This window comes from Amphibalanus amphitrite, unplaced genomic scaffold (assembly GCF_019059575.1).
Source record: "Amphibalanus amphitrite isolate SeventyFive unplaced genomic scaffold, NRLGWU_Aamphi_draft 000967F_arrow, whole genome shotgun sequence".
Classification (NCBI taxonomy): domain Eukaryota; kingdom Metazoa; phylum Arthropoda; class Thecostraca; order Balanomorpha; family Balanidae; genus Amphibalanus; species Amphibalanus amphitrite.
Window position 1 is genome coordinate 150095 of NW_024882461.1, and position 27218 is coordinate 177312.

The 27218-nt window shown below is 49.1% G+C and overlaps 3 protein-coding genes across 4 annotated transcripts in view; 1 reads left to right on the forward strand and 2 right to left on the reverse strand.

Moving 5' to 3' along the window:
- Positions 1-27218, reverse strand: part of LOC122368679 (transcription initiation factor IIA subunit 2-like) — a 67392-nt gene that overhangs the window by 10400 nt on the left and 29774 nt on the right. The gene's annotated exons all lie outside the window — the stretch shown is intronic.
- LOC122368678 (glycerol-3-phosphate acyltransferase 1, mitochondrial-like) overlaps positions 1-27218 on the forward strand; it is a 92709-nt gene that overhangs the window by 4064 nt on the left and 61427 nt on the right. The gene's annotated exons all lie outside the window — the stretch shown is intronic.
- On the reverse strand, positions 3788-12219 carry LOC122368684. Its single transcript, XM_043342876.1, has 4 exons — positions 12061-12219; positions 6570-6652; positions 5363-5537; positions 3788-4132 (listed from the first exon to the last, which is right to left on the reverse strand). Exons 1-4 carry the CDS (start codon positions 12217-12219, stop codon positions 3914-3916), a joined length of 636 nt encoding a protein of 211 aa, XP_043198811.1. The 3' UTR covers positions 3788-3913.

Below are 27218 nucleotides of genomic sequence, written 5' to 3' on the forward strand. Positions count from 1 at the left end.
CTCCGATCAAGCTGAAACTCGCACACGATGTAGGTCCTGACATGCCCAATCCACAGTCTGAGTCATTCGGCGGCACCTCCAGCCGTTTGACCTACAGAGGTCAGCAAATGTCACGTAGCCCAAATTTGCACAGCAGATTGTGACCCACCCAGTAGAGCTAGAGCGCTAAAAATGGCACCAATCGACTCGTCAGCATCTTATCTTACTTTCTCAACACTCATTTGACCTCTCAAGGTCATGCGATGACCTAAGGTCATTTGTGGGCTATGTCGAAAATACATTGCACAGCAGTTTTCGAGTAGAGGGATTGACCGAATTTCAAATCAAAGCACATCATCGGGTAGCTCATAAGCCGTAGTAACTTTCCTTAGAAACCGCTTCTCGATATGTGACCCCGTTTGACCTCGGCAGGTCAAAATGTACAAATACACGACACTCCATACGTCGCAGCCCGGATTCAGCCCAGATTCGGGACATCTCCGATCAAGCTGAAACTCGCACACGATGTAGGTCCAGACATGCCTAATCCACAGTCCGAGTCATTCGGCGGCACTCCCAGCCGTTTGACCTACAGAGGTCAGCAAAGGTCACGTTGCCCAAATCTGCACAGCAGATTGTGGGCCACCCAGTAGAGCTAGAGCGCTAAATATGGCACCAATCTACTCGGCAGCATCTAATCTTACTTCCCCAACACTCATTTGACCTCTCCTCTACTCGAAAACTGCTGTGCAAGTGTATTTTAGACCTGGCCCACAAATGACCTTAGGTCATCGCATAACCTTGAGAGGTCAAATGAGTGTTGGGAAAGTAAGATTTGATGCTGGCGAGTCGATTGGTGCCATTTTTAGCGCTCTAGCTCTACTGGGTGGGGTGGGCCACAATCTGCTGTGCAAATTTGGGCCACGTGACCTTTGCTGACCTCTGTAGGTCAAACGGCTGGGAGTGCCGCCGAATGACTCGGACTGTGGATTGGGCATGTCAGGACCTACATCGTACGCGAGTTTCAGCTTGATCAGAGATGTCCCGAATCTGGGCTGAATCCGGGCTGCGACGTATGGAGTGTCGTTTATTTGTACATTTTGACCTGCCGAGGTCAAACGGGGTCACATATCGAGAAGCGGTTTCGAAGGAAAGTTACTACGGCCTATGGGCTACCCGATGATGTGCGTTGATTTGGAATTCGGTCAATCCCTCTACTCGAAAACTGCTGTGCAAGTGTATTTTAGACCTGGCCAACAAATGACCTTAAGTCATCGCATGACCTTGAGAGGTCAAATGAGTGTTGGGAAAGTAAGATTAGATGCTGGCGAGTCGATTGGTGCCATTTTTAGCGCTCTAGCTCTACTGGGTGGGCCACAATCTGCTGTGCAAATTTGGGCAACGTGACCTTTGCTGACCTCTGTAGGTCAAACGGCTGGGAGTGCCGCCGAATGAATTGGACTGTGGATTGGGAATGTCAGGACCTACATTGTGTGCGCGTTTCAGCTTGATCGGAGGTGTCCCGAATCTGGGCTGAATCCGGGCTGCGACGTTTGACCTGACCTGGAAGGTCAATGACTGGCCTGATGAGATAAAATTTGTATCATTGGATTCGTCTCTTCCCAAAGAATCTGTTGCTCTTGACCGCGAGGCTTAAAATCTTGTAAAAAATGTGGTGATGTCGAATAAGATACCTACACAAGCAGCGGGCCAACCCGTCATATACCGATGACGCTGCCGTATTAGTGCCAAGCCAGCTAGAACAGCTCTTTGTCACACTATCCGACTAATTTGCTGGCTGTGGTCATTTCACGGGAAGTTAGGTCGAAGTCAATGATATGTGTTTGTATGTCTGTGTATGTCTGTGTATGTACTGATGTGTGCACAGATCGGTTTGTGTGTCCCTATTATGTACATTAGATCATGAACTGAGAAGCTTTTCCTAAACATGCAGTCAAAGAAACTTCACGAAAAGTAAATTCAGCTTGCCTAAAGCGCAATAATTTTAGATGACCTAGGCCCTGACTCTGACCTTGACCCTGACCCTGACATCTGTACATCGCAGAACAACAGGTTCAATGATAGGTGGGAGGTAAGACTGGCAAAAAAGCCGAAATCAGGGTGTCAAAAGCTCACAAGGCCCATAGCCAACGCAAGATATTGGGTATTCGTCATTTAGGACATGACATAACCTGAAGAACAAGGTCATATCTCCAAACCCAAAAGAACTTGAAATTTTCAATGGACGCTGAGAAAAGATAGAAAAGCAGCTATACAAAAAATCAGGTTTCTAGCTTCAAAATGTTAAGTGTAGAGCAGAAAAACTAACTTGGGGGTGGCAACCCTCCCCCCAGGTGCGGGCGAAGGTTAACCCTCACACTTTCTGGGGTCGGCTAGATTCCTTGCGCAATGCTGTGCCGTTAAATTCTTTTTTTCTATAATAAAGGCATTGTGTTTTATTGTCAAAAGTGAAAAGCCAGAAATTTTCGTCGATTTCGGACGCTGCGCGGGATATTTACATGCAATTTCACCCTGCTGGCCTGGATCCACCAGTAGGGTCAGGTGACCTACCATTTCTTTATCAATATAAAAAAAAATCATGGCATCAGAGCTGTGACGAAAAATAAGTGGCCTAAATCCGATGAGAAAACTTGATATGCTGGTACCCTAGGTTTGGCTTCTGAGCCTCTGGTCCCCCAATGAAAATTTCTTAGAGGAGGCCCTGGCGTGGTTCGTAAATTACCACTTCCGCAATTGGAGGCCCCTAATTGCTTGGAGGCCCCCACTAAATGGAGGCCCCCTTGGACGTTTGGGACCCCAATGGTGATGTCAAAGTTTCACCCATGCCTCCAAATCGGCCCGGATTCTGGCTCTGGTTAGAAAGGTCGATTCCGGTCGATTTCAACTCCGACTCTGACTCTTACCCTGATTTCGCAGCTCTGGTTTCAATATTGGGACGCTGTTTCAATAGCCCACTTTATCATCGCGGGAGAGCTTAATTGGTATGTAGATGATTTAATTGGTATGTATTTGATTTTAATTGGTCTAGTTGCTTTTCTTTACCTGAACTTTGTAGTAAACAACTAGTTGCTTTTCTTTACCTGGCCCATGGGGAGGGGTTGGCAACCCCCCCCCCCCGGACGGCGAGGGTTATATGTATAGTTATTAGTTACACCATTGCATACCTGCCTTTTTTGTCTCGAGTGTGCCAATAAGTGCCTTCTAAATTCATACCCTAGGACGTAAAAAAAATAAAAATGACGAACTAGGAGCACCGTTCCTAGTAAACCACAGAGCTGTCATAGATTCGAGTAAAATATGAGTATCATGAAAACAATAACTTTGAAAAATTGAGGTTCCTACTCTATTAAAGTCTGACAAATTTTGAAAGAACGGACTTGAAGTGCAAATACTGTAGATATACGTGCCTTTATATTGCCTCAAATATATCCGGAAACATTTTTCTCTCATAGCTTTTTTAACATATCGTGGCTTGCCCAGATAATATACAGCGGTAGTACTGATGAGTAGTACTGAGCGGTAGGAGATGCATTTTATTCTCCAGATCAGGAGGTGGCCGTCTTCAGGTTATACTCAGGACCACGGAATCTGCCACACAGTCCACAGTCCAGCAGAACGACATCAGGAGCAGTAGAAAAGGCATCGAGGCTGCCGCTCACTTAGAACATATCAAAGAACATTTCTGTCACGAAAACACATACGCACGCACGCACGCACGCACGCACGCACGCACGCACGCACGCACGCACGCACGCACGCACGCACGCACGCACGCACAACACACACAACACACACACCACACACACACACACACACACACACACAGCACACTTGCACACAAACACGTATACACGCTTAGTCACTACAGTCTCGGGCTTGTGTCGCAGGTTGGAACGGTCGAAGGTTTGAACGTTCACTGGGGGTATGCCTCCCTGATCAGCTGCAGGATGTTCAGGAACGGGCGCACGTCGTCGCGATCTCTTGACTGCCACCAGAGGCGTGCCAGGTGGCCGGGAAGCAGCTCAGGCGATGTTCCTCTCTTCAGTCGCATGAGGTCCAGCTTGGCACGAGACCATGCTCCTTCGATGCCCTGCGTGTGCACCGCCTGGTCTGCTGGGTTGATGAAGTTGTTCTGCAAACATGCAACACATGTGGCTTTTCATCATCAAGTTTCATTAACCCGCGCCCGGCTGGGGGTCCTGGATTTCCACGCCCTGCTGGGGGGGTGTTTGAACACCCCCCCCCCTTCTAACTCGGCTCCTGGGCCACGTAGCGATACGCGGAAGGCGGCGTTCGAAAGAGCGTCAAAAATAATGAGGAAATCACTTCGGTCAATTTTTTGGTCGGGTCAAAGGTCAGGTCACCAGAGGTCATTGAAGGCAAAATTTCGCCGATTTTCAGGTCGAATGTCGACAATTTCCAAGAACCCAACGCATAACTCGAGAACCAATAGAGCTACAGCGCCGCGAAAAAGCGCATTCGATAGCCCTATTAACGTCCTTTCTGAATAATTCTCTCAGATTTGACCTAACGTCAACGGTTTTGCCTGCAGGGGGCAAAAACTGCAAAAATAGCCGATTTTTTCGGAAACAGTTTTTCTGCAATAACTTTTGACCCAAGCCTTGTACGAGCTTACTTTTACCGGCATCGTGTTCCTCTCGTCAAGACGCATCGAATGAACTATAACTTGACCTTGAAAGATCAACTTGAAAATTTGACCTCAGGTAAAGGTCATGACCTGACCGGAAAGGGTCATGTTGCATATCAGTCGATCCGTATCGTCGAGCTGAACACATCTAAGGCGTTTTCATCGCTCTAGCATGCCTCTATCAAAAGTTATTTGCGAAAAACTGTTAGATACCATTCGTGACCTAAGATGACCTCAGGGCATAAACAGGGGTCACGGACACCATTTTCATGTTCAGTGTGTCTAAACCACTTGTAATTCAGTGTTTGGGAGTGTTTATAATGTCTTTCGTCCAAAGGAGGCGCATTTCAATTTTCTCCCATTGACTTATAATGGGGAGGTCGCAAAATTGACCTAACCTTAGGTCATCGATATCAAAATTCTGAGATATACATTTTGTACATGCTATTGCTCTTAGCAATCGCTGAAAGTTTCAAAGCGATCGGTCACTCGGTGTAGCTATGACAGACATTGAAACTTTTTATGAGGTGAGGTCACTTCAAGTGACCTGGTGACCTGACCTTGAATGACCTTGGTCTGAAATTTTCACAACATGTTCAAACACCACCCCAGCAGGGCGCGGGTTAAGGTAGCGCAAAAACATTTCACTAGTTGTATCTAGGCATTTCTCATATCGTATCGATGCTGCAAATTTTAACCCGTCCAGTAGCCTACCTGGTGGTTCACTGTCCGGTGGATGTAGTTGCCGCCTGGGATCGCGTCTATGCCATGGTAAGCAGCCCATTCGTCCGAATACACGGTGGTCCCAGGAGCGATGTGACGCTGAATCAGCGGCAGCAGAGTGGCCGCGTCCCGCCGGTCCACGCGGATGAGGCGCAGCTCTCCTGTCCTGCGCCACAACATCCCAAAGACCCAAGGTCCAGCGATCCTCCTCCCATAGTTGCGGTTACCACCGCCGCGCAATCCACCGCCGGCCACCGCACCGCCGGCCACGCCGGCCACCGCACCGCCGGCTCCCGCACCGCCGGCTCCCGCACCGCCGGCTCCCGCACCACCGGCCACGCCGGCCACCGCACCGCCGGCTCCCGCACCGCCGGCTCCCGCACCACCGGCTCCCGCACCGCCGGCTCCCGCACCGCCGGCCACGCCGGCCACCGCACCGCCGGCTCCCGCACCGCCGGCTCCCGCACCGCCGGCTCCCGCACCACCGGCTCCCGCACCGCCGGCCACGCCGGCCACCGCACCGCCGGCTCCCGCACCGCCGGCCACGCCGGCTCCCGCACCGCCGACCACCGCACCGCCGGCTCCCGCACCGCCGGCCACCGCACCAGGCACACCGCCGGCTGCACCACCGGCTGCTTGGTCACCCAGGAGCAGACGGCCCCTGTTATATTTACGTTTGCCCCTGAAGAGGCTTTCATCTATCTCAACCTCTTCTCCTGGGCCGCCCATGGGTGGCGAGCGGCGAAGGGCAGCTTCAAACAGCTCTCGCACATAGTTCCGCCAGTCAATGACGGTGTCTTTGACGATCGTTAGGGTTGGAGCAGTCAGTTTGATTGATTGGGACACGGACATGCCTTTTGACATGGAGTACACGATCCATAGTACCTCCCTTTTCCCCACTTTGGTGTTTGGCTTGCCCTGCGCGTCGAGCGAGGCAAACCATGTGCCGACATGGGCACCAGGCCGCACAGGCCTCATACCATGCAGCTGTGACAGCTGTTTGCGACATTTCACGCAGCGAAATTGCGGTTTGGGGCCATTCTTAAAGTAGCGCGTGATGGTGGTTACCCGGCCAGTGCATTGAGGCACAGCTGGGTTAAAACCCACTGCACCGCAGATGCCCCACTGCTCTCCTATGTCACGAGCCGGTCCCCTTCGCACTGCAGCGGCTGCGTTGGGTGCCGGGATCAAACCTTGCCTCTGGCAGTAGTTCAGGGCAGCCTCCTCGGTCTCAATCAGTTTTAAAAACTCGAAGAGGTCCGGGTCTGCCATTTTGGAATGCTGGGAAATGGATGTAATTAGGATAAGGATTAGAGAGTCGAGGCAACATTTTCAATTACACTGGGTGGGTAGGTTCCGTTACCACAGGCGGCGGAACGATTTGAGACAAGGAAGGGGTATCGTCTCAAGGTAGGTCAACCCCGTCGTTTGAACTCAAATTTGACGGTCAAGGGTCAAGGTCAAGGTCAGGTTCACGGAGGCTGCCCACGGTGACGAGCGATCATGTATGACCACTTTTGGTCTTCTTGAGCCCATAATTCGGGATGTTATCCGGTACCCCGTCATTTGACCTCAAATTTGACCTTGAAGGTCAAAGGTCAAGGTCATGGTCACGGAGGCTGCCCACGGTGACCAGCTATCATGTACTACCACTTTTGGTCCTCTTACCCCCATAATTCGGGACGTTATCGGGTACCCCGTCCTTTGACCTCAAATTTGACCCTGAAGATGATCTTAGAAATGTGTTTTATGTCTATTTTTGGAGTCAGCGTGTCCTACTTGACCTGATAACGTGTTTTCAGCGAATTCTGAATCCGACGCTGAATCCGTCGCTATCTTCACGCACGTGCCCCTTAGCTCCACTGGGTGGGCCACAGTCTGCTGTACAAATTTGGGGTCGTGACCGTTGTTGACCTAGTATGTATGGTATGGGCTACCTAATGGCTCGGAGTGACAGACAGCGAATGCTACCGGAGAGCCACGAGGGCGGAGCAAAAGCCAAATTCCTTAGTTGTCCAGCCGGCTAATATGACGTCGCTTTCAGGGCATCTCCCCGAGCATTTCCTATCATAGCAACGACGCCGCGTATTTTGCAGACTAGCAGAGGTAAGCGTGAGCCCTTCATATGTCAGCAAGGGGTTCTCAGAGCCCAGAGGTCAGTGGGGCCGGCACGGCGTCCTCTTAACCTTCCAGGCGGTGGGGGGGGCATTTTTTGCCCCCCCCCCCTTTAGTTTTTTCGATATATCTCGAGAACCGCTTCGCCGATCGTCACCAAACTTTCAGTACCCTCCCGGGAGTAGCTAGCGCACATGGTGACCAAAAATTTTTTCCAAAGGCTATGATAGGTTGGCCGCTAATGACGTCAGAGTGACGTCATTTTTGCCATTTTCGACAAAAAAAGGTTTCGCGGGAAGAGCTGTCAGGCCTACAGCTTTAGAGATACAGAAAAATGTTCCAAACACAAAAAGGTGTGGAATAAAGAGGGCTACAAAACTGCTATCTCGGATTTTTAAATTTTTGGATTTTGTCCCCCAAGAATAAAAAATAGATTTTTTGAAAATAATAGCCGAAAAATCCAAAGTTTTTTGAATTTCGAAAAACCGGAATATATGTGATAGTCCCTACCGCCTTCTATCTACATACCAAATTTGAGATCAATACCTCTTTTTTGGCCAAGTTATAGCGAAAAAACTGTTCAAAATTGATGACGTCAAATTTTCAAACTCAATTTTAAGCAATTCTAGACCTCGTAGCGCAAAACAAAGACCACCATTAGACTACCCGTGACGAGCTGCATTGAATAAATACCCATTTTATGCCAAAATATCAACTTTGAAATTTGACCCTTTTTGACCTGACCTTGACCTGACCTTTACCAGAAAGTGACCTAAATCGTACCTGATGGTCTTATAACCAATACCATTAAGTTGGAAATGAAAAACTGGCCATAAAACATGCATCGCACAACCTCAGTCAAGTTGGGTTCATGTGGTGACCCTTGGTGACCTTTGGTGACCTGACCTGTGACCTGACCTGGTATGACCAGTGACCTCTAATAGCAGGGGCCCGGGAACGATTTTCAAGTTGGGGGGGCGAGCCTAAAATGCCTGACATGATGCATCTGAAACAGTGGCGTAGCTAGGGGGTCTAAGAGGACACGTGCCCCCCCCCCCCCATCGGGATAAAAAGGGACCCTCGGCTCCGAGGGGCCCTGCGGCGCCATTTGACCGCTGAGGGTTAACGATGGCCATATTTCTACTCAGAAGGGCCCCATAAGGGGCTGGTCAGAGCACCTCATGGGCCCTAAATAGCCACACTAAGATCTCCATAAGAGCCCCACGCCGGCTTCTGAGGGCCTCTTGCGGCTTTTAAGGGCACCTCGGTCATCTCCAAAGACCCGTTACCGGCCTCTGAGAGGTCTTACCGGGCTATGAGGGGCCAGTTCTATAAGGGGCATTTCCCGCCTGTGATGGTCCCACACTTATTTTTCTGAGGGCCCCATAACGGCAACTATGGGGTTGCCGCACATAACGCACCGTTGTATGTGCGTTATGTATTTCTCAAAGTTGACTCAAGCTGGTGCAGTATAAAATCTGGCCTGCCAAATTTATGGCCAAGGTCAGGCCCAAACCAAAGCGGGATGACAATAGCAGATGTTGTCAAATCGATACTGTATCAGCAGAAACCATTCAGATGGCAAGGAAAATGCCGTGTGTTGATGTGTAGATGTTTAAAGGAAACAAGAAGGAAAGAAGTCCGGAAAAGGGAGGAAAGACCTTTTCTCGCTACCTCAATGTTGAGGGGGCGCCGCCCCCTCGGCTCCCAAGTTGGGGGGGGCAAGCGCCCCCGCTGCCCCCCCCCCCCTGTTCCCGGGTCTATGTCTAATAGCAACATATGTACTAGACAACTGACGCCTTATCGCTGATTTTCGACAAAATGCGTTTTACTCGGTGTTATAGCGCTTTCCCTAGAAGCCCCGTGAATGGTGAAACAATTTATCTTTGACCTGACCTGTGACGTCATCGGTGACCCTGAGGTCAATGAAGTTTGGTTTGCCTCTACAAATTTGACAGGGCTATCGAACGCCGTTTGAATTTTCCGGATCCGTCCAGTAGTTTCGGAGATACGAGGGGGGGGCAAAAAATGCCCCCCCCACCGCGCGGAAGGTGGCTGGGAGGCCCACCGCCTACCGGGTTAAGGGCAAATATAGCCCCCCCCCCCCCGCATGCCCTCAAAGGAAGATGTGGGGCCATCAGAAGCGGCTTGTGGTCGTCGGCATGGGCAGTAGCGGCGGAACACCCTCAATTAACCCTCGCCCGCATATGGGGGGGGGGTTGCCACCCCCCAGGTAGTTTTTCTGCTCTGCACTCAACATTTTAAGAGCTAGAAGGCTGATTTTTCGTATAGCTGCTCCTCTATCCTTTTTTGATGTCCACTACAAATTTCAAGCTTCTGTGGTTTTTGTTTTTGGAGATATGACCTTGTTTTTCAGGTCATGTCATGACCCAAATGACCAATTCTCAACATCTTGCGTTGGCTATGGGCCTTGTGAGCTTTTGACACCTTGATTTCGGCCTTTTTTGCCATTCTTACCTCCAATCTATCATGGAACATGTTGTTCGACGATGTACATATGTCAAAGTCAGGGTCAAGGTCAACCTAGGTCATCTAAAATAATTGCGTTTTAGGCAAGCTAAATTTACTTTTCGTGAAGTTTTTTGACTGCATTTTTGGTAAGAGCTTCTGAGATCATGATTTCATGTAACATGGACAAATAAACACTCGGTGCAAACATCAGTATACACACACAGACACACACAGACATACAAACACATATCATTGACCTTGACCTAACTTGACCTGAAATGACCTCAACAGCAAAAGTCTGGTCGGGTAGTGTGACGAAGAGGTTATAGCTGGCTTGGCGCCAGAAAACGGCATAGTCATCGGTATATGATAAGCAGCGCACTTGATATCCAGCGGTGGCCCAAAACAGCAACATTTTTTAGTTTGACCTGACCTGGAAGGTCAATGACTGACCTGAGAAGGTAAAACTGGGTATCATTGGATTCGTCTCTTGCCAAAGAATCTTTTTGGTCTTTACCGCAAAGCTCTATCTCCAACAGGAACGAAATGGCGCAGGGGGGGGGTGGCACCCCCCCCCATGTGCATTCTAGGATGGGAAAATGGCATGTACGGGCGAGGGTTAAAGGGGGGGGGGGCACTGCCGACTTTTGGTCCCCTTCTTTCCATGCAACGCCCATAGGGCTAATGTTAAAATGCCAAATTCGAAGGGGGCACGGTGCCCCGATGCCCTCCCCGTTCCGCCGCCTATGACAGGGGTAAAAAAAGTCAAAATTGCGGCGCTAGATCTGAAGTTTTCTCAAATAACTTTCGAATTAGCCAAGCTAGGAGCAAACTAAGGGCAACATCTTCATCCTCTCGTCAATTCGCATCGAATCATATATATGTAGACCTCGAAAGGTCAAGGTCAAAGATTGACCTCAGGTCACGTGACCTCGAGGTCATCATGTATATCATTCGATGTGCCTTGACGAGCTGAACACAATGAGACCATCCGCGTGGCTGTATCTCGTTCCTGTACGGAGTCATTGGCAAAAAATGGTGACCTTTGATGACGTCAAATGACCTTACAGCTGCCCAATTGCAGAACAGGCCTCAAGGTAGTGAAGGTTGACCGTATATGAAGTCATGTATGGTATATGGGGCCATTCCGACGCGTTTTAGTGGAAAAACAGGGGGTTGATTTTCCCCCTTTGACTTATAGGTAATGGCGAGTGTTCGTGTGTTTCGTCGTCGTTCACTCTGATCCGGCACGGCAGACCAAAGTGTTCGTGTAATCGTCCAGTTCACTAAGAATTGCGTATCTGATCGTATCGTTTCATTAACCGGAGGACCAAAAGAGTTCTTTAATGAATGTATATTTCTTGATTATTCGTCATACAATGCACGTCAATCGAATCGTACGACGCCGGCGCCGTTGCGCCGGCGGAGCCGCGCCGTCGTCGTTTCGCCGCGAACTGCCGAGCCGGCCGGCGGTGGCCGGCCGGCGGCGCGTTGGACTTGGAGCCGGTCAGCACACATACAGGGTGTCCCATAAGTTCCTTCTCACCTATATTTTTCTTTTAGAGGCTCTCTTATTTAAAGCCACGCTTAATCTACTGAGCTTTTGGGGCATGCACATGAGCATGAGCACATGAGCATGAGCTTATAGCATGCACATGACATGTGAGCCCGAAGAAGCGTGAGCTTGTTGGGATTTAGGGCCGGATCGATGGAGTTGAAGAAATCCCCAAACTTTGTAATCCACATATCCCACTCATCTTCAGCAGATGGCGATTTGGGATCAATGTTGAGTTCTGGGGGCTTGAGATACTTGTCCATCTTGATTTACATACATACATACATAAAGGTTTATTTGACCACGTGACAGTCAACGACTGGTAAAAAGGCCGTACATGAGCTGTGCAATGGTAGCACCACATGAAGTGAGAAGCATCACAAAAATTAAAAACACAGTGCATTTCAAAAGAGCTCCGAACATATCTACGTGGGGATCACATCCTGTTCATTAGATCTATGAGTACAGGCACAGTGGACTTTTTATACCGCTCAGTTTTGGCCCGCGGTACGACAAACTTTCGCTGCCGGCGCAGAGGGCGCCTCACATTTGCCAGCTGCTCGCCCGGGTACAGTGGGTGGGCGGGGTTGGCGAGGATGTCGGCCGCCAGCTTGCAGAGGACAGCATCGCGACGCTCACTCAGAGTCTCGAGGTTGAGGAGCTGGCAGGCAGAGGCGTAGTCGGTGTAGTTTTCGTATCCTATCATGATTTTGCAAGCTCTTTTCTGGACTTGCTCGATTGCTTGTGCTTGTTGCTGTGTCAGTCCCGTGTGCCACAGTTGAGAGCAGTATTCCAGACATGGACGAATGAAGCTGATGTAGACGGCGCGGATATCGCTCAGATCTGCATGGAACTGACGGAGGACTGTGAGCATGAACAGCCTGCGAGAGGCGTTTTTTGTGATATGATTTGTATTTGCCGTCCACTTTAAGTCAGAAGTAATATGGACTCCGAGAAGTTTCATGGTAGAGACGACAGGTACTGGTTCGTTGTTAATGATTACTGCGCCGTCCATATCCGTGTTGTGAGAGAAGTTGCAGATGAGTATATGACACTTTTTTCCGTTGATCTTCATGAGATTGTTCTCTGACCATGTTTCCAGAGTGGATGCGGCCGTCTGGGCTTTCTGAAGGACAATGTTTGCATCTCTTGCAGGAGACAGGATGCCGATACTGAGGTCGTCCACATACTTCCATCGATGATCTTCGGTAACTGCGCAGTCATTTATATGAGCCAAAAATGCAATCGGGGCGATTTTTGTCCCTTGGGGCGTTCCACACGTGGTAGTGAGCTCTGATGAGACAGGATTCGAGCCACCAAGTCGAACGACCTGTTTCCGCTCGTTGAGGAAGCTGGCTACTGTAGGCACGATGGAGGGGCGAACTTGCTGGTCCAGTAGTTTCCTGAGCACGACATCATGGCTAACCAGGTCGAAGGCCTTGGAAAAATCGATCGCCAGGATGGCCGCAGCGTTTGAAGAGCTGTCTGTGTTCTTAGCCAGGAAGTCATATAGCGAGATCAGGTAATGTACCGTAGAGTAGCCTGGCCTGTTTCCGAACTGGTGTGGGTCAAGTGATGGGGTAATGTCAGCCATGATCCAGGTTGTCAAAAATCCTTCAAAGATTTTGGAGAAGAGCGGGGTGAGTGAAATGGGTCTAAGATCGTTGAAAGAGGTTGGAGGGTTGACCTTGGGAATGGGGGTGATGAAGGATAGCTTCCAAGCAGACGGAAATTTTCCGGAGGATAGCGAGGAGTTGAAGATGTGAGTGAGTGGCTGCGATAATTCGAAGGCAAACTCCTTGACCAGCCGTGCTGGTAGCTCATTCGGTGTGGTGGAGATGTTGGAGCGGATGCTGCTCAGTTCCCTCTGGACGTCAGCTCGTCGGATGACCGGTGGGGGTGCGTCCGCCGGTAGGTAGGCAGGGAATTCCTCCAGGTTGAGTGCCGGCAGCTGGGATGAGATAGATGCGAAGTGCTGGTTGACCGCTTCCGCCAGCGCCCCACCATTCTCATACTCAGCGAAGTTTAGCTGTTCGTTCTTTACTCGGCCGGTCAGACTCTTGATTTGACGGTACCAAGTAGCCGGCTTTGCTGTCCTCATTCCTCGTATTTTCCTGTCGTAGAATTCCGCCTTGGCTTTGCGGCACAGATGAGTGGCCTTATTTCGTAGATGTCGCCACCGGTCGGACATGCCCTCGAGTCGGAAAACTCTGTGCTTCTGGGCAATGGCGTGTCGGACGGTGGCGGTGATGTGAGGCTTCCCTCGATGTCGCACTGGCAATGTCTTGGTAGGCAGAAACCGGTCTAGAGCAGTGGAGAGCGTTGACTGCAGCACCGCCACCTGTTCATCGGGGGAAGACGCCTCATATACGGGGGTCCAGTCATGTGCTGTGATCCACCTGCCGAATGCTCTAACTCCCGAGTCCGGCAGCATTCGCACGGTCGTTCGTTCCCTCGGTGTCGGCTGGATGGTGCGCGGTCGAGCGTGCACGATGACGTGCTTGGAGCGCCCGAGGGGCGACAGCATCACAGGCTCGTGATAATAGTCACCCAGATCGGTCAGGATGAGGTCCAGAACTGAGTCCCCGTGCGTGGGGGCTGTTACAATTTGATGCAAACCATTGAGCCGGCAGAGGGACTCAACTGGAAAGCTGTTGAAATCACCGCAGATGATAAATCGAGGGCAGTCATACAGGGTACGGAGCTCATCAATGGCGAACTGAAGGTGCTCCTCATATTTCACTCGCAGCTCTGCACACGAGCCTGGTGGGAAGTAGACTGTGGCGATGCAGATATTAGATGAACCTGCCGCGCCTCCGGCCGCGCTCCACACACACACCCTCTGCCCAGCGCTCTGCTCTGCTCTGCTCGCGCGCCGACGCGTGACCGCTTCCCGCCACAGCCGGGAACACGATTTAGCCGTGCATCCTTCACGGCTCTCGGCCACTAAATAATATTATACCTACTTACATGAACGCTTTACCCATTAGGGGAGCGTGGGGCAAAGCGGCCACCCTAACGCTTCTCACGATGCCAACGCTTGATTTTTAAACTTGGAAAGATTCTTTCTATAACAGCTCTATAAAAAACAGCTCTTGTTGCTGTTTTTTTCTTTTGTTTTGTTTATGCATACATTGTTTGCTTTTTCATATTTCGTCTCTTTTTGTCCTTATCCTACCTAACCATTGTCAGCCCTGGGTACTCAGCGGACGTCACTAGCCATGCTATCTGTCTGCTGGGTCCCCAGGGGTAACCTTTTTACTAATACCTGTGGTGGCGGGCTGTCCATAGCTAGAAAAAAGAGCGGGGAGTGATGTGACCTAATGTGCCTGAATTCCCCTCCTTGAATGAAGTTCTATGGTACTTAACGTAGCCAGGTCACACGGGCATGGAAGGGCACTCCTGCATACCTGTTCCACTATGTTTCACATGGTGGACAATTCAATAGGTATGGGACAAAAAAAAAATAACAATGTGATCCCTATTAAGTTGCCTTTTATTTCTACTGCGTTTTATTTCCAAAGGCGTTCACATATGAAAGATATTGACAAAACTTTAAACCTATGCACATTGGCCACTTTGCCCCATACCCTGGGGCAAAGTGGCCACCGGCGTCTTCCCAAGTCCCAATATGAGAAACAAAATAGTTGCCTCGTTTACGACTAGGGTATTTGATGGTGACAAGGTTAAGCGAGGATGGATGTTTACTTTATCATCTTCCACCTGTAGGTAAACAAAGAAAGGATTTTCATGAAAAAAAAACATTTAATTGCATTATTTGGTAACTCATGCAACTGAAAAGTGGCCAAGATGAATGCATGACGACACATTTGAACATAAATTATGTTTTTTTATCCAGATGGAAACAACTTATGGCCAATTCGGGGGTGGCCACTTTGCCCCGCGCATACCGTCCGAGACAAAAATATTCCAGCTTAGCTATTAGTGGGGTAAAAAAAAACATTAAAATTGGTAGAATACATGTACGATAACCATGCAATGAATGGACAAGAACGCTTATAAAAATTCCAAACGGTTATGGAATAACATAACATTTAAAAATTGTAAACATAGTTGGTAACCTGGCAAGAAATGCGTTTCCGTGTTTCACAGAACAATGGTGATGGGCCTGAAACCCCGGTCTGGCTCATTCGAACGACCGTGAAGAGAAGTATAATTGGAAACCATAAATTGGAACTGACGCCAGCTATGAAGGGCTAAAACGATGGGTGGCCGCTTTGCCCCGGGTGGCCGCTTTGGCCCACTCTCCCCTACCTGTTACGTCAGTTTTAGCAGGACAGACCCGTTTAATGGGGAGGCCGGAGGCCAGTGGGTCTGTGGGACACCCCTCCCTCGAACGGGCCCCTGTGCAGGTGCTCCCGATCATCCAGAAGAACTTGAAAACTATCCACGCAATCGGCTCGCCAATCTAAAAAAAATCCATTTCTGGTATGCATAGTTTCTGTGGTGGATTTTTCGGTGTCTTCAACTCGATTCCGACCCCCATGTACCAAAATCGACTCCGATTCCGGTCAGAGCTGTCGACTCCGACCGACTCCAACACCGACCCCGCAGTCCCGTTCAGGGGCACACGTGGCCCCTCAGATAACGGTTTTGGGTCTACAAGAGCCCTGTGCTGCCTCAAGAGCTCGGCTGGGCTATAAGAGGTGAGCAACTTAAAAAAAAAAATCTTTGAAGATCCGTGTTCAAAGATCCGTGTAGGTTTTCATAGACCTGTCACATTGGATGATTGAAATGGGCTCTAAAAGACTATCGGGCCCTTGGACACCGATGGGACCCTTAGAGGCCGGTATGGGCCCTTGAGGCCGGCGGAGGCCCTCAGAAGGACTGTCCAAGTCAGGGGCGGATCCAAGGGGGGGCCAATGGGGCCATGCCCCCCCCCCCCCAAGACGGTCAAAGGGGGGGCCATACTATCTTTTGGCCCCCCCCCCCCCCCCAAGACATAAGTCAAGAAAACAAAAATAAACATTCTCAAAGTTCCTATGCTGAAAAATTGAAATATTGCTTTGATGATTGAGTGACCTTGGGGCAAACGTGAAAAACTCAGCCAACCAGAGTCAAAATGGCCTGTGCCGGCGAGGGTTAACATGTAGGAGAAATCGACATGATATCACATTGTTATTCGCATTCATACGAGTAGGCACGTGTTCTGTATTGTGTACTGGTTGGCTTTAATTGCAAATTTGTTGGATAATAAGATTGTCATTGGGCATTTCTTTAAAGAAAAAGGTGTTTTTAACGTTTGCCATGGCCAAATGTGTGATTCATGTCAGAAAACTAAGGAATGATCATAACACTGAGTATAATCAACTTAAGGTTGAGAGCTTTCAGAAGCTTTTTAATAGTAGCCACCTTAACGGCGGAGACGGTAAGGTATGTTGACGGATCGGGTAGGGACGCACGGCGAAGTGTGGGGAGAGAGGGGGAACAATGGGAGGGGGAGGGACGGCGGGAGGACGCGCATGGCCGCGGGGAGGCAGGGGCGAGAGGGAAGCACAGAGGGACACGCCAGGGCTCCAGTCGACAGAGGGCAGCGAGCGCGTCAACTCAACACGCGCAGCAGTGATTTTTTTTTTACCTTTCTTCTATGGAATTCCTAGAACACTATTTCGTTTTTCTCGTTAAAGGGGAGGGGCCGTTGTGAACCCGCAGGCGGTGTGGTTCTCTCGAGAGAACTCGTCAGCGGGGGATCGACCTTACATCAGCCAACTACGTGAACGTGATTACCGTGCAGACCGGACCGAAGACGTCAACTGAAGCTTCTTCATAGTTCATTAACACTATTAACCAGTAGCTTTCTTGTCTCATACCTGAAGGTAGGATGGATTTAAATCTCGCCCGTATTGGCGTTTTGTCAGCCGCGAACGAACGTATGTCCGTTGCCCCCATTGCCGTTTGGCCGCTGATCGAGCTAGAGATTCGCGAAAAAAACGAGCGTGCTGCCTGTGACGAGAGGAAGACGATGATACCCAATTTCAATTTAAGGTCGTAGGTCATTGGTTCATGGTTGACCTTCCAGGTCAGGTCAATGACCCAAAAGTCGGGAAAATTGGGACCTGTTAGAGCGTCGTAAGTGTGGCTGAGCTTTTTCGGGGTGCTAATCACGAATATCGTGTTAGTGTTGATCCAAGAAGATGTCTTCATGCATTTAGGCCAGGTCGGGTCAGGTCAACCAGTAGTGGTCCTGCCGGGTATTCGTAGTACGTGTCACTGTCAACCGCCTCTGACAGCTTCGTAACATGTTACGAAGACACCAAAAGTACTTCGTAAATGTTCAAATGGTTGCTGAATTCGAGTTCAGCTCCAAAAACTAGCCTAGAAACATGTAAAACTCGAAAAAGTGAACTGAGGTCATCAAAGGTCAATGACCTGACCTGACCTTCAGGTGACCTTCACACCCATCCAAATGCATGGGACCAACATCATATCACATGTTTGAACGCTTGAAACCACGAAAAGACTGCAAACGCGCGGCTAATGCGAGCTAACACCGAATCGCGATCCCGGCCAAGCATGGTCTCGAGAAATAGGTCACAGGTCAAAGGTCACTTGGGTCAGGGTAATTAAAGTTTTAGGGTAGATGCAAAATTGATAAACTCGAGGGTACTGAAAGTCGCGATTAGCCGTTTTTGCGCGAGTTATTCGCGAAAAACCGAGGGGGTGGGGTCTGTTCGACCCCTCCCCCTATACGGGCGAGGGTTAACAGAGGAAGACACAATTTCCCCTTACCTGTACTTGTTTTTGAAGTGTTTCAAGCGTCATTTTGAGAAGGTGCTTTATTCAGTTAGGGGGTGCATGTGCACCCCTAAAACCCCTAATTCTCCACCATATGTCACTAACTAAACCCACTATTTGAAGTTATACTTAATGACACATGGGTAGTTTTCACTCAACATAGTAGGATAATTAAGCATTAAATGCAAAATTAGAGCTTGAGATTGTCCGGCATTTAGCCCAACAGGATACCTCTTCAATCGTCCTAGCTGAATCCGGCATAAGCTCAGCTTGTCTGAACTCGGACACACCATCAACATTGCCGAGTCTGAATTTGAGCTCGACGCCGGGCCATGGGCCTGGTCATGGGAGCGGGAGCTGGGGGTCAGTGGGGGCAGCCTGCCCCCACAACTCTGGGGCCGTGGGGGCGCAGCCCCACAACTTTTCATAGGGCTAGGAACCGTCGGGGCAGCTTGCCCTCCCTGAATTAGCGGTTGTGGGTCACAAAGGAAAACTAAAGGGAAGAAAACATTTAAGAAAAAATCCCCCTCTTTACCTGGCTTGACAGCTCATGTGGAAGATTTAAGCCTTTATTCTACGTTACCAAAAACGTATTTCCTTGACTCGGCTGAGACAAAATATCTTACTTTTTGCAAATGTTTTCGTTTCGTTTTTTTTTTTTCGATGAAAAGACGAGGCTGAAAAATAAGTGGCCTAAAACCGGTGAGAAAACTAGATTTGGGGGTACCCTAGGTTTGGCTAGTCCCAACCGGTTGCCCCCCCCCCCCCCCAAGACGGCCGGCTGGATCCGCCCTTGGTCCAAGTAGCCCGCAAAGATCTGCCCCTGAGCCTTCAGAATCAGCACTGGGGGAGGACGGAGTGGTGTTCACAAGTGCCGGCCTGAGGGCCCCCAGAGGTTGGTTGGTTTGAGTCCCTCGGAAGTTAGGGTTGGACGTTCTTAGAGTTCAGTGGGGCTTTTTTAGGAGCATAAATCGGATCTACATCGATCTCAGGGTGTGCCCGGTCGGAGGTTGGGGGGGGGGGGGGGCAAGCTGTCCCGCTTGCCCCCGTGGCGACGCTAATGTATTAGCTCAATATGTGCATTTGCTACACGACACTAACAGTAGCAGCACGACACTAATAAAACTTGAAACGAACTGGGTTTCAGGAGTGGTGCGTATGCAATGCGCTGAGAACATCTAATTCATTTGGGTTTTCATTATTATCGTACCGACGGCATAGGCGGCGGAACGGGGAGAACAACGGGGCACCGTGTCCCCCTTTGATTTTGGCATTTTAACATTAGCTCTATGGGCGCTGCATAGAAAGAATGGGACCAAAAGTCGGCAGTGCCCCCCCCCCCCCTTATTGAAAATGTTCCGCCGCTACTGTCCGACGGCGCCATCGAAAAACGCGCGAGTGTTTCGCGCGCTCTCTTGATGTTTCAAGGACGCGCGCGAGCTTTGCATAGCACTACACGGCTGACAGCGGCATGCTACGCCAGCGGGTCTGGCTGCCATGGCGACTGTCTAGCACATCCTTGGCAAGCACGGCATAGCCTTGACAAACGTATATATTATTGTAATCAGGCCTGCGTAGTTGATGGATTTTAAGGTGACTCCGACCCCGACTCCGACTCCGGGCAAAACTGACGACTCCGACTCCGCAATCTTGAATTTATTATATTGCAAGGCTTCCCGATTTTCTGGTTATCGGTCGAAATAGGCAGTATTTATGCTGCCAACATTTTATTTCAAAATCTATCCATTTGCTATAATGTCAATTACTTTAGGCTATTAATACATGCCTATTGCCTATGTAGATGGTAGCTAACTAATAAAAGTTGAACGCCATATGTAAATATTCGGCAACCACGTCTCAAACCCACAACCATTCGATGACAAAATAACAGTTCCACGACACTACGGAAAAGAACGACAGGTTAATATGACATGCTGTTTAACCATCGCCGGCCGAGGAGGGGCGGCCGGGGGGCGAGTTACCTAAGTGTGGAACTATAGACGACGTGCCGAGCGAATGACGTCACACCACGGCCAGTGCCGGCGCGGCGGCAAACTTGCCGAGATTGGCATGGTCTTAACTTGGCGAAGAGGCATCGGACGCCATACTTCTGCTGCAGCTAGTTAATTGCGTTTAATTTTAGCGCATTGCGTTTCTTTCGTGTGTATCAGCTATCAAGTCCTTCAAATACCTAATATGTAGGTGCGTGTACCTACATTTAGTGTATGCTATGCTATGTGGATTGAGAATTGGGGGGGGGGGGCATATCTGACACACTGCTCAATGGATTCTGCCATTGCTTGGTTGATTATGGCTTTGTATCTTCGCGCAAACAATTAAAAGGGAGGACGTCATTTGTAAAGGTTGTTAGGTGCACTCAAACGTTTAAGGATAAGCAAATGCTCATTGAATTTCTGGCGAGTGGTGGTGGAACGTTCTGTTCACAAATGAGTAGGTCCCTACCTAACTAGTACCTACCTACCCAATGGCAAATAACTGGGTCGCGGTCAATACGCATTATTCACGAAGTCCCTAATCTTTAATTAGACTAAAGCCCTTAAAAATTGCAACATTTTCGTCTTTTTCGCGTTGTATCGGTAAGCAAATGAGAAAAGCTGCATCTGCTTGACAGCCCTCTATTCAACAAACCTTTTCCACATCGCATCATTCCCGAACATAATTTTCAAACATGGGTATCCTCCCCACAACAAAACTGAAGCAGCGCCGCTCGCCCAGGGAGACGGGAATGTTATATTCTCGGCGGCCCAGTCTGCACTCTGCAGCACACTCAAACTTGGCGGACCCCCAGCGCATGACTGCACGATTCGTATTGTTGTGACCGGTGACGACAGCAAATGAATTCACTGGTGTTTCGGAATAATCAACAGGCGGCGCAGCCCAGTGCCTCTTAAAATGAATTAGTGGCGAATGCATTATGCAGAGAAGAAATAGATTGAGCAGATGACCAACCACACTGAATTAACAACTTAACATTACGCTTTACATTTTCATTCGTGCATTCAGGGAAACAAATGACTTGCGACCCTTCCGCCTTACATACCTAACTCGCCACTCGGCAGAATACCCCTGGTTCGGCTAAACTACGCTGCATTTCTTCCAAGCCTACCTAATCATTTTACAATTAATTACTCAGCTATGCACAAGCACAGGCATATAATTCACTGCTGAACTCCTTTCTCCCTATCATCTTTTTGGCACCGTCAATCGCCATCTGCGCTTTCCACTGTCCAGCGAATAATCCGGCCTTTTCCAGTTCTCCGGCAGAGGCTTCCAAACTCAGGCGAACTCGCCGAAGTTTCGCGATTCAATGCACAGGATCTGTACAATTAAGTTTGAGAGCCTCTGAATTGGCTCGGCGCGTCTGCGCAGCGCCGTTGGTCCAGCCGAGTACGTGAGTGACGTCATGCTATAAGCGTCAGCCCCCGACCAAAGTCACCAATCAGAGCCCGAGAATCGACGGGTGAGTAAATATAGTTCCACACTTAGGAAACTCGCGGCCGGGGGGAAGCCCCCCATAAGTTTTTATTCGCGATGGCTCAGAACACTCCGGCGATAGAGAGCTGATCAACCCCCTGATTGTCATGTGAGATTGAACCCCCCCCCCCTCGGCCCCTTCACAAAATCTAGACTTCTCGCGACCCTGGCATTCGGCCAAAACATGTGCCGGCTCCCGCCAAAAAAAAAAAAAACCGCGCGGACGCGCGCGGTCAGCTGAGCGCGCTGTCGAGGCGGCCTTACTTGTATGTACTAACTATGCATGTTACGGCCCGTTTGAAAACTCGGCCCATATAGATACTGCCCAGCCCGTATTAATCCTCGCCCGTATTGGTGTTTTTCCAACCGCGAATGTACACGGGGAGGGGGGGGGGCCGTTGCCCCCCCCCCTCTTGCCGTTTGGGCTCTGATCGAGCTAGAGCTTCACGAAAAAAAAAATGAGCGTGTCGCCCCTGACGAGAGGAAGCCGATGGGCAATGACATCCAATTTTGAGGTCCTAGGTCATTGGTTGACCTTTCAGGTCAGGTCAATGACCCAAAACTCGGGAAAATCGGGACCTGTTAAAACGTCGTTAAGTGTGGTTGCTGAGAGGTTTTTCGGGGTGCTGATCACGAATATCATTTAGTCATGATCATAGATGATGCCCTCATGCATTTAGGTCAGGTCGGGTCAGGTCAGGTCAACCAGTAAGGATTTTGACGGATATTCGCAGTAGAGAAATTGCGAAAGCGTATTAGGGCATGAAATCGTATTAGAGTGCAAATTTTCACCCCACGGGCGTTAAGCATGAAATTCTATAAGGACTACCGGTTACGGCAATGTCATGCGATTTGTCTGCACATGTAAGGCACAAGGTATACTGTACAGTATAAACTACAGGGAGGAACAACTCCAGGTCTTTGGTACGGGTACTCACGTCTTAACGGCACCGACAGAACAGCGCAGTTGTTGACCGTCCGTATAAAAGACGCAGTCATTCACATAAACCTGGTGATTGTCGAAACCGAACCACGACCGAAACCTCTCGAACAACGACACAGGTCACTGAATGAGAAGAATCACTCACGCACTACTCATCCCTCCCGCTGTACACGCACTGAGGCTGGGCCTTGCCGAGGCTACCACGAGAAGATGCCTCTGCGCAGCGTCTCGAGTGGTTATTTTGGCGGCCGCTTATATTGGCGTCCTGCCAGGCGCGCACACAGGATTTTTTAATGGGGGGTGGGGGGGCACGACCTGCGAACTGGGACCCCTTCCATGCTGAAGGGCCCCCTCCCCAAAAAATAAGGTCTACGGGATTATATTTTGGTTGGCTTGAACTTTGAGCTTTTGTCAATGCATGGTAAAACAATTATTTCAATGCTAGCTAAACATTTAAGATACTATTTGCGCTGGAATGTTGTATTCAAATGCGACTCAGAGTCAGTACATATACATAATGATCTTAGCCTTACGTAAAACATTCAATAAATAAGCATTTTTGCAAGTCCCTCGGAAATCAGCCCCGGGCAGCGACTGACTGCCGGCCGGCCGACCGGCCCCGGGTGGCTAGAAGCAGGGGTCGGTCACCGTTCGGCCCGGATGTGTGGGAGCGGGAGCAGGCAGCAGCACTCCTTTTTTCACGTATACTCGCATATTCATTTAGGCACATGGACATGAAATGTCATTATATCTGATACGATGTGAGATCACAGACCGGAGATCCAGCTAATAACTTATATTTAATGTTTAACCGATGAATCAAATCAACAGGACTATGTACGATGTCTTTGCATGAGAAAATGTGGAAAATTGGGAAGCAAAAGTATCATTTATGCCCGAGGAGTGTGCCTAATGTACACAAATAATGTGTGTGGCGCGCTCAGAGGTGCCAGTGAAAGGCAGTCAGATGCGCTGGTGTTGGGTCCTCACAGGTACCGTTGCGGGATCTTAGTGCTTAGAGACACTGGTGGGGCCATCATTGGCATGTGTGTGGCCCTATATATATATATATATATATATATATATATATATATATATATATATATATATATATATATATATATATATATATATATATATATATATATATATATATATATATATGTTACAGGGAGTTTGAGAAATCCGTGAGTTTGCAAACTCCCTGACCCATCAGGGAGTTTGCAAACTCACTAGGGAGTTTGCAAATTCACTAGGGAGTTTGCAAACTCACTGACCGGTCAGGGAGTTTGAGAAATTCCAGAGCGATTGGGCCAAATAAAATCAAATGTGTAAGATGAGGGTGGCATACGTGCCGTCCGTGATGTTAAAACAAAAGCGACTAGTGGTACGGCCTATATAACCGCCGCACGCTGACAAAAAGCTTACAGGTCCTTCATTGTTTTACCGAAAAAAAATGCTACTCGCGGCTATGTAAAGGGGAGGTTCGGAGCAACGTGCTCCTCCGTTCCGTCGTTTCCATCCTCAGGAATCAGGATACTGAAATCCTTCTCGTCCACGCCGAAACCCCCACTCCGGGCTGGACAGGCACCTTTATCTCATGCGGGCTGCTCCTTGGAGCGGCACCGCTGCTCCCGAGGGAGCGCACCCCGTAGCCGGGTGCAGAGAGTGCTTGGGGGGTTGGTCGGTCTGTCCATTCGGACGGGCTCAGCCCCGGCGACTCTGCATATAGGGTGTCTGCCCAGACCAATGTCTCCTCCTATAATTCCTATCATTCGTCCGACTCTGAAATGGTCTTGTCAGACCGAAAGGGCCTAACCCAACAAAACAAAAGCAAACAAGCAGCGTACGCTAGTCGCAGCTGGGCTGGCTGCCAGCAGCGCCGGCTCTCGATGACACGTCTATGGCGGAGTGGGAATGGGCGTGAATTGATGCGTGTGCCTGTACTTTAGCATAAGTGACCAACAGTGAGCTGTTTCTACTTTGATATATTTAGCCTGATTCTGGAATAGCCACACTTGAGTGGAACGGGTCTAATTGGGACGTGAACTAAATAAATGTATAACTAAATAAAGCGGCGGTATATGCATGGGTAAATCACTGAGCAGTTTAAAATAAAAAAGGTATTTATGGTGTGCATATGATCTATAAGCTTTTTTGTCAGCGTGCGAGGCCTTAGAGCTAGCCTCCTTTGTTTTAACATCACGGACGGCACGTATGCCACCCACATGCCGCACACTTGTTTTCATTTGGCCCAATCACTCTGAAATTTCTCAAACTTCCTGACCGGTCAGTGAGTTTGCAAACTCCCTAGTGAATTTGTAAACTCCCTAGTGAGTTTGCAAACTCACTGATGGGTCAGGGAGTTTGCAAACTCACTAGGGAGTTTGCAAACTCACGGATTTCTCAAACTCCCTGTAACATATATATATATATATATATATATATATATATATATATATATATATATATATATATATATATATATATATATATATATATATATATATATATATATATATATATATATATGTTACAGGGAGTATGCGATTTCAGTTAGTTTGCAACGACCCTAGGGTGGTTGTAACCTCCCTGAACGATCAGTTTGTTTGCAACGACCCTAGGGACGTTACAAAATAACTGCTCGTTCCGGGACGTTGTAACGAAACTAGGGTCGTTGCAACCTCCCTAGTTAGTATGCAACGAACCTAGGGTTGTTACAAAATAACTAGGGAGTTTAAGAATTCATCGAGTCTTGTTCCACAGGAGGGCCGTCAACAATCTTGTCCAATGAAAATCTTGTTCAATCTAGTTCAGTTAAAAAGAAAAGGAAAACAAAAATTCATTCAGCTCAGGAGTATTTTTACGACGGCCATCTAAGTACACATTTTGTACAGATTAGGTGCACATTTAGTGCAGATTTGTTCAAATTAGATGGGCATTCGCCAGGAAGCCCTTCGTAAAAACGGCTATTAGCCGTTTTCACGACGGCCATCTGGTACACATTTGGTGCACATCTGGTACAGATCAGGTGCAAATTTGGTCAAATCAGGTTCAGTGTGTCTCTTTAGTAGCTATCAGCTAGGGTTGCACTAATTGCTTATATGCCTGCTTTGTCATATTATCAGAGAGCATCATCGATTAAAACACTGAAATAAACATAAAATGAAGATATTTGCTGCAAAAGAACTTGTGTGCAGATTTGGTCAAATCAGGTGCATTCGCCGGATAGCCCGTCGTGAAAACGGCTATTATCTGCTCGTTTCCAGTCTTTTTGTGATTGTAAACGTTCAAACATGTGGAATGATTGTGGTCCCATGCATTATGGTGGGTGTCAAGGTCACCTAAAGGTCACGTCAAGGTCATTGACCTTTGATGACCTTAGTTCACTTCTTCTGGGTTCATTTATTTTTCGGCTAGTTTTTGGAACTGATTTCGAATTTAGCACACATTTGAACATTTTCGAAGTAATTTTGCCGCCTTCGTACCATGTCACGAAGCTGTCAGTGGTGGTTGACACCTACCATGGACAGCTAGCAAGACGCCTACTGGTTGACCTGACCTGACCTGACCCGACCTGGCCTAAAAACATCAAGACATCATCGATGATCAAAGCTAACATGAAATTCGTGATCAGCGCCTCGAAAAACCTCGCAACAGCCACCAACCTAACTCTCCAAAGTTTTAACAGGTCCCGATTTTCCCGACTTTTGAGTCACTGACCTGACCTGGAAGGTCAACCAATAACCTAGCCTCGCCCTGTGCGTTTGCGGTTAGCAAAACACAAATAAGGGCGAGAGTTAACCCCGCCGGACCTGTTGGTTTTCTACATACGCGCCGGCCGGGGGGAGGGTTGGTACGACCCCCTCGTCGTTTTTCGCCCCGGATGGAGTTAGAGCGTCGCAGAAAAAAACGAGCGTGTGTGACGGTAGGAGACGCAGCAACTAGTACCCGATTTCAAGGTCTCAGATCAACCGGTGACCTCTGAGGTCAGGTCAAGTGGCCCAAGGTACGGGTTCAGTTTTTGATAAATAACTTCTTAAAAAACAGTCGCAGAGCGCGATTTTAGCATCAACGTGCTCGCCTTGTTCAGGCGCGTCGAATGGTATACTTTTTGTTCGGGTGAGGTCAACTTGAGGTGTTGACCTCGGGTCAAGGTCAGGTCAGAGACCCCTAGGTCGCGAAATTGGTCAAAGGAGGTCATATTGCATATTATTCGATTCGGCAGGCCTTCCTCAGTCCATTGGTGGCTTGACCGACTCGCTAGCTCAGTTTGATCGGGACTTATTGACGAAAAGCTCGTATTGTTACTTGTTGTCAGCGACTCAGCCCCTGTTGTTTATTGTTAGATGTAAGCGCGCCCGCTATTCTGGCCGCCGCTCGTGACGTCACTCACTGACCGGGCGGTCAGGCGGCCCGGGCGGTGTGTGCCGGCCGGCCGATAGCCCGGGGCGCGGCCCAGCCGACCTCGGAGGCGGCCGCGCCGGACGGAGACCAGTCGCGCTCGGAAC

Coding starts and splice junctions, on each gene's coding strand:
- LOC122368684 (XM_043342876.1), bottom strand. CDS start 12,219: ATGATAGGATACGAAAACTACACCGACTACGCCTCTGCCTGCCAGCTC. Junction 6,653..12,060: donor CGGGCGAGCAGCTGGCAAAT/GTGAGGCGCCCT, acceptor TCCATTTCCCAG/CATTCCAAAATGGCAGACCC. Junction 5,538..6,569: donor GCCCTGAACTACTGCCAGAG/GCAAGGTTTGAT, acceptor GTTGTGGCGCAG/GACAGGAGAGCTGCGCCTCA.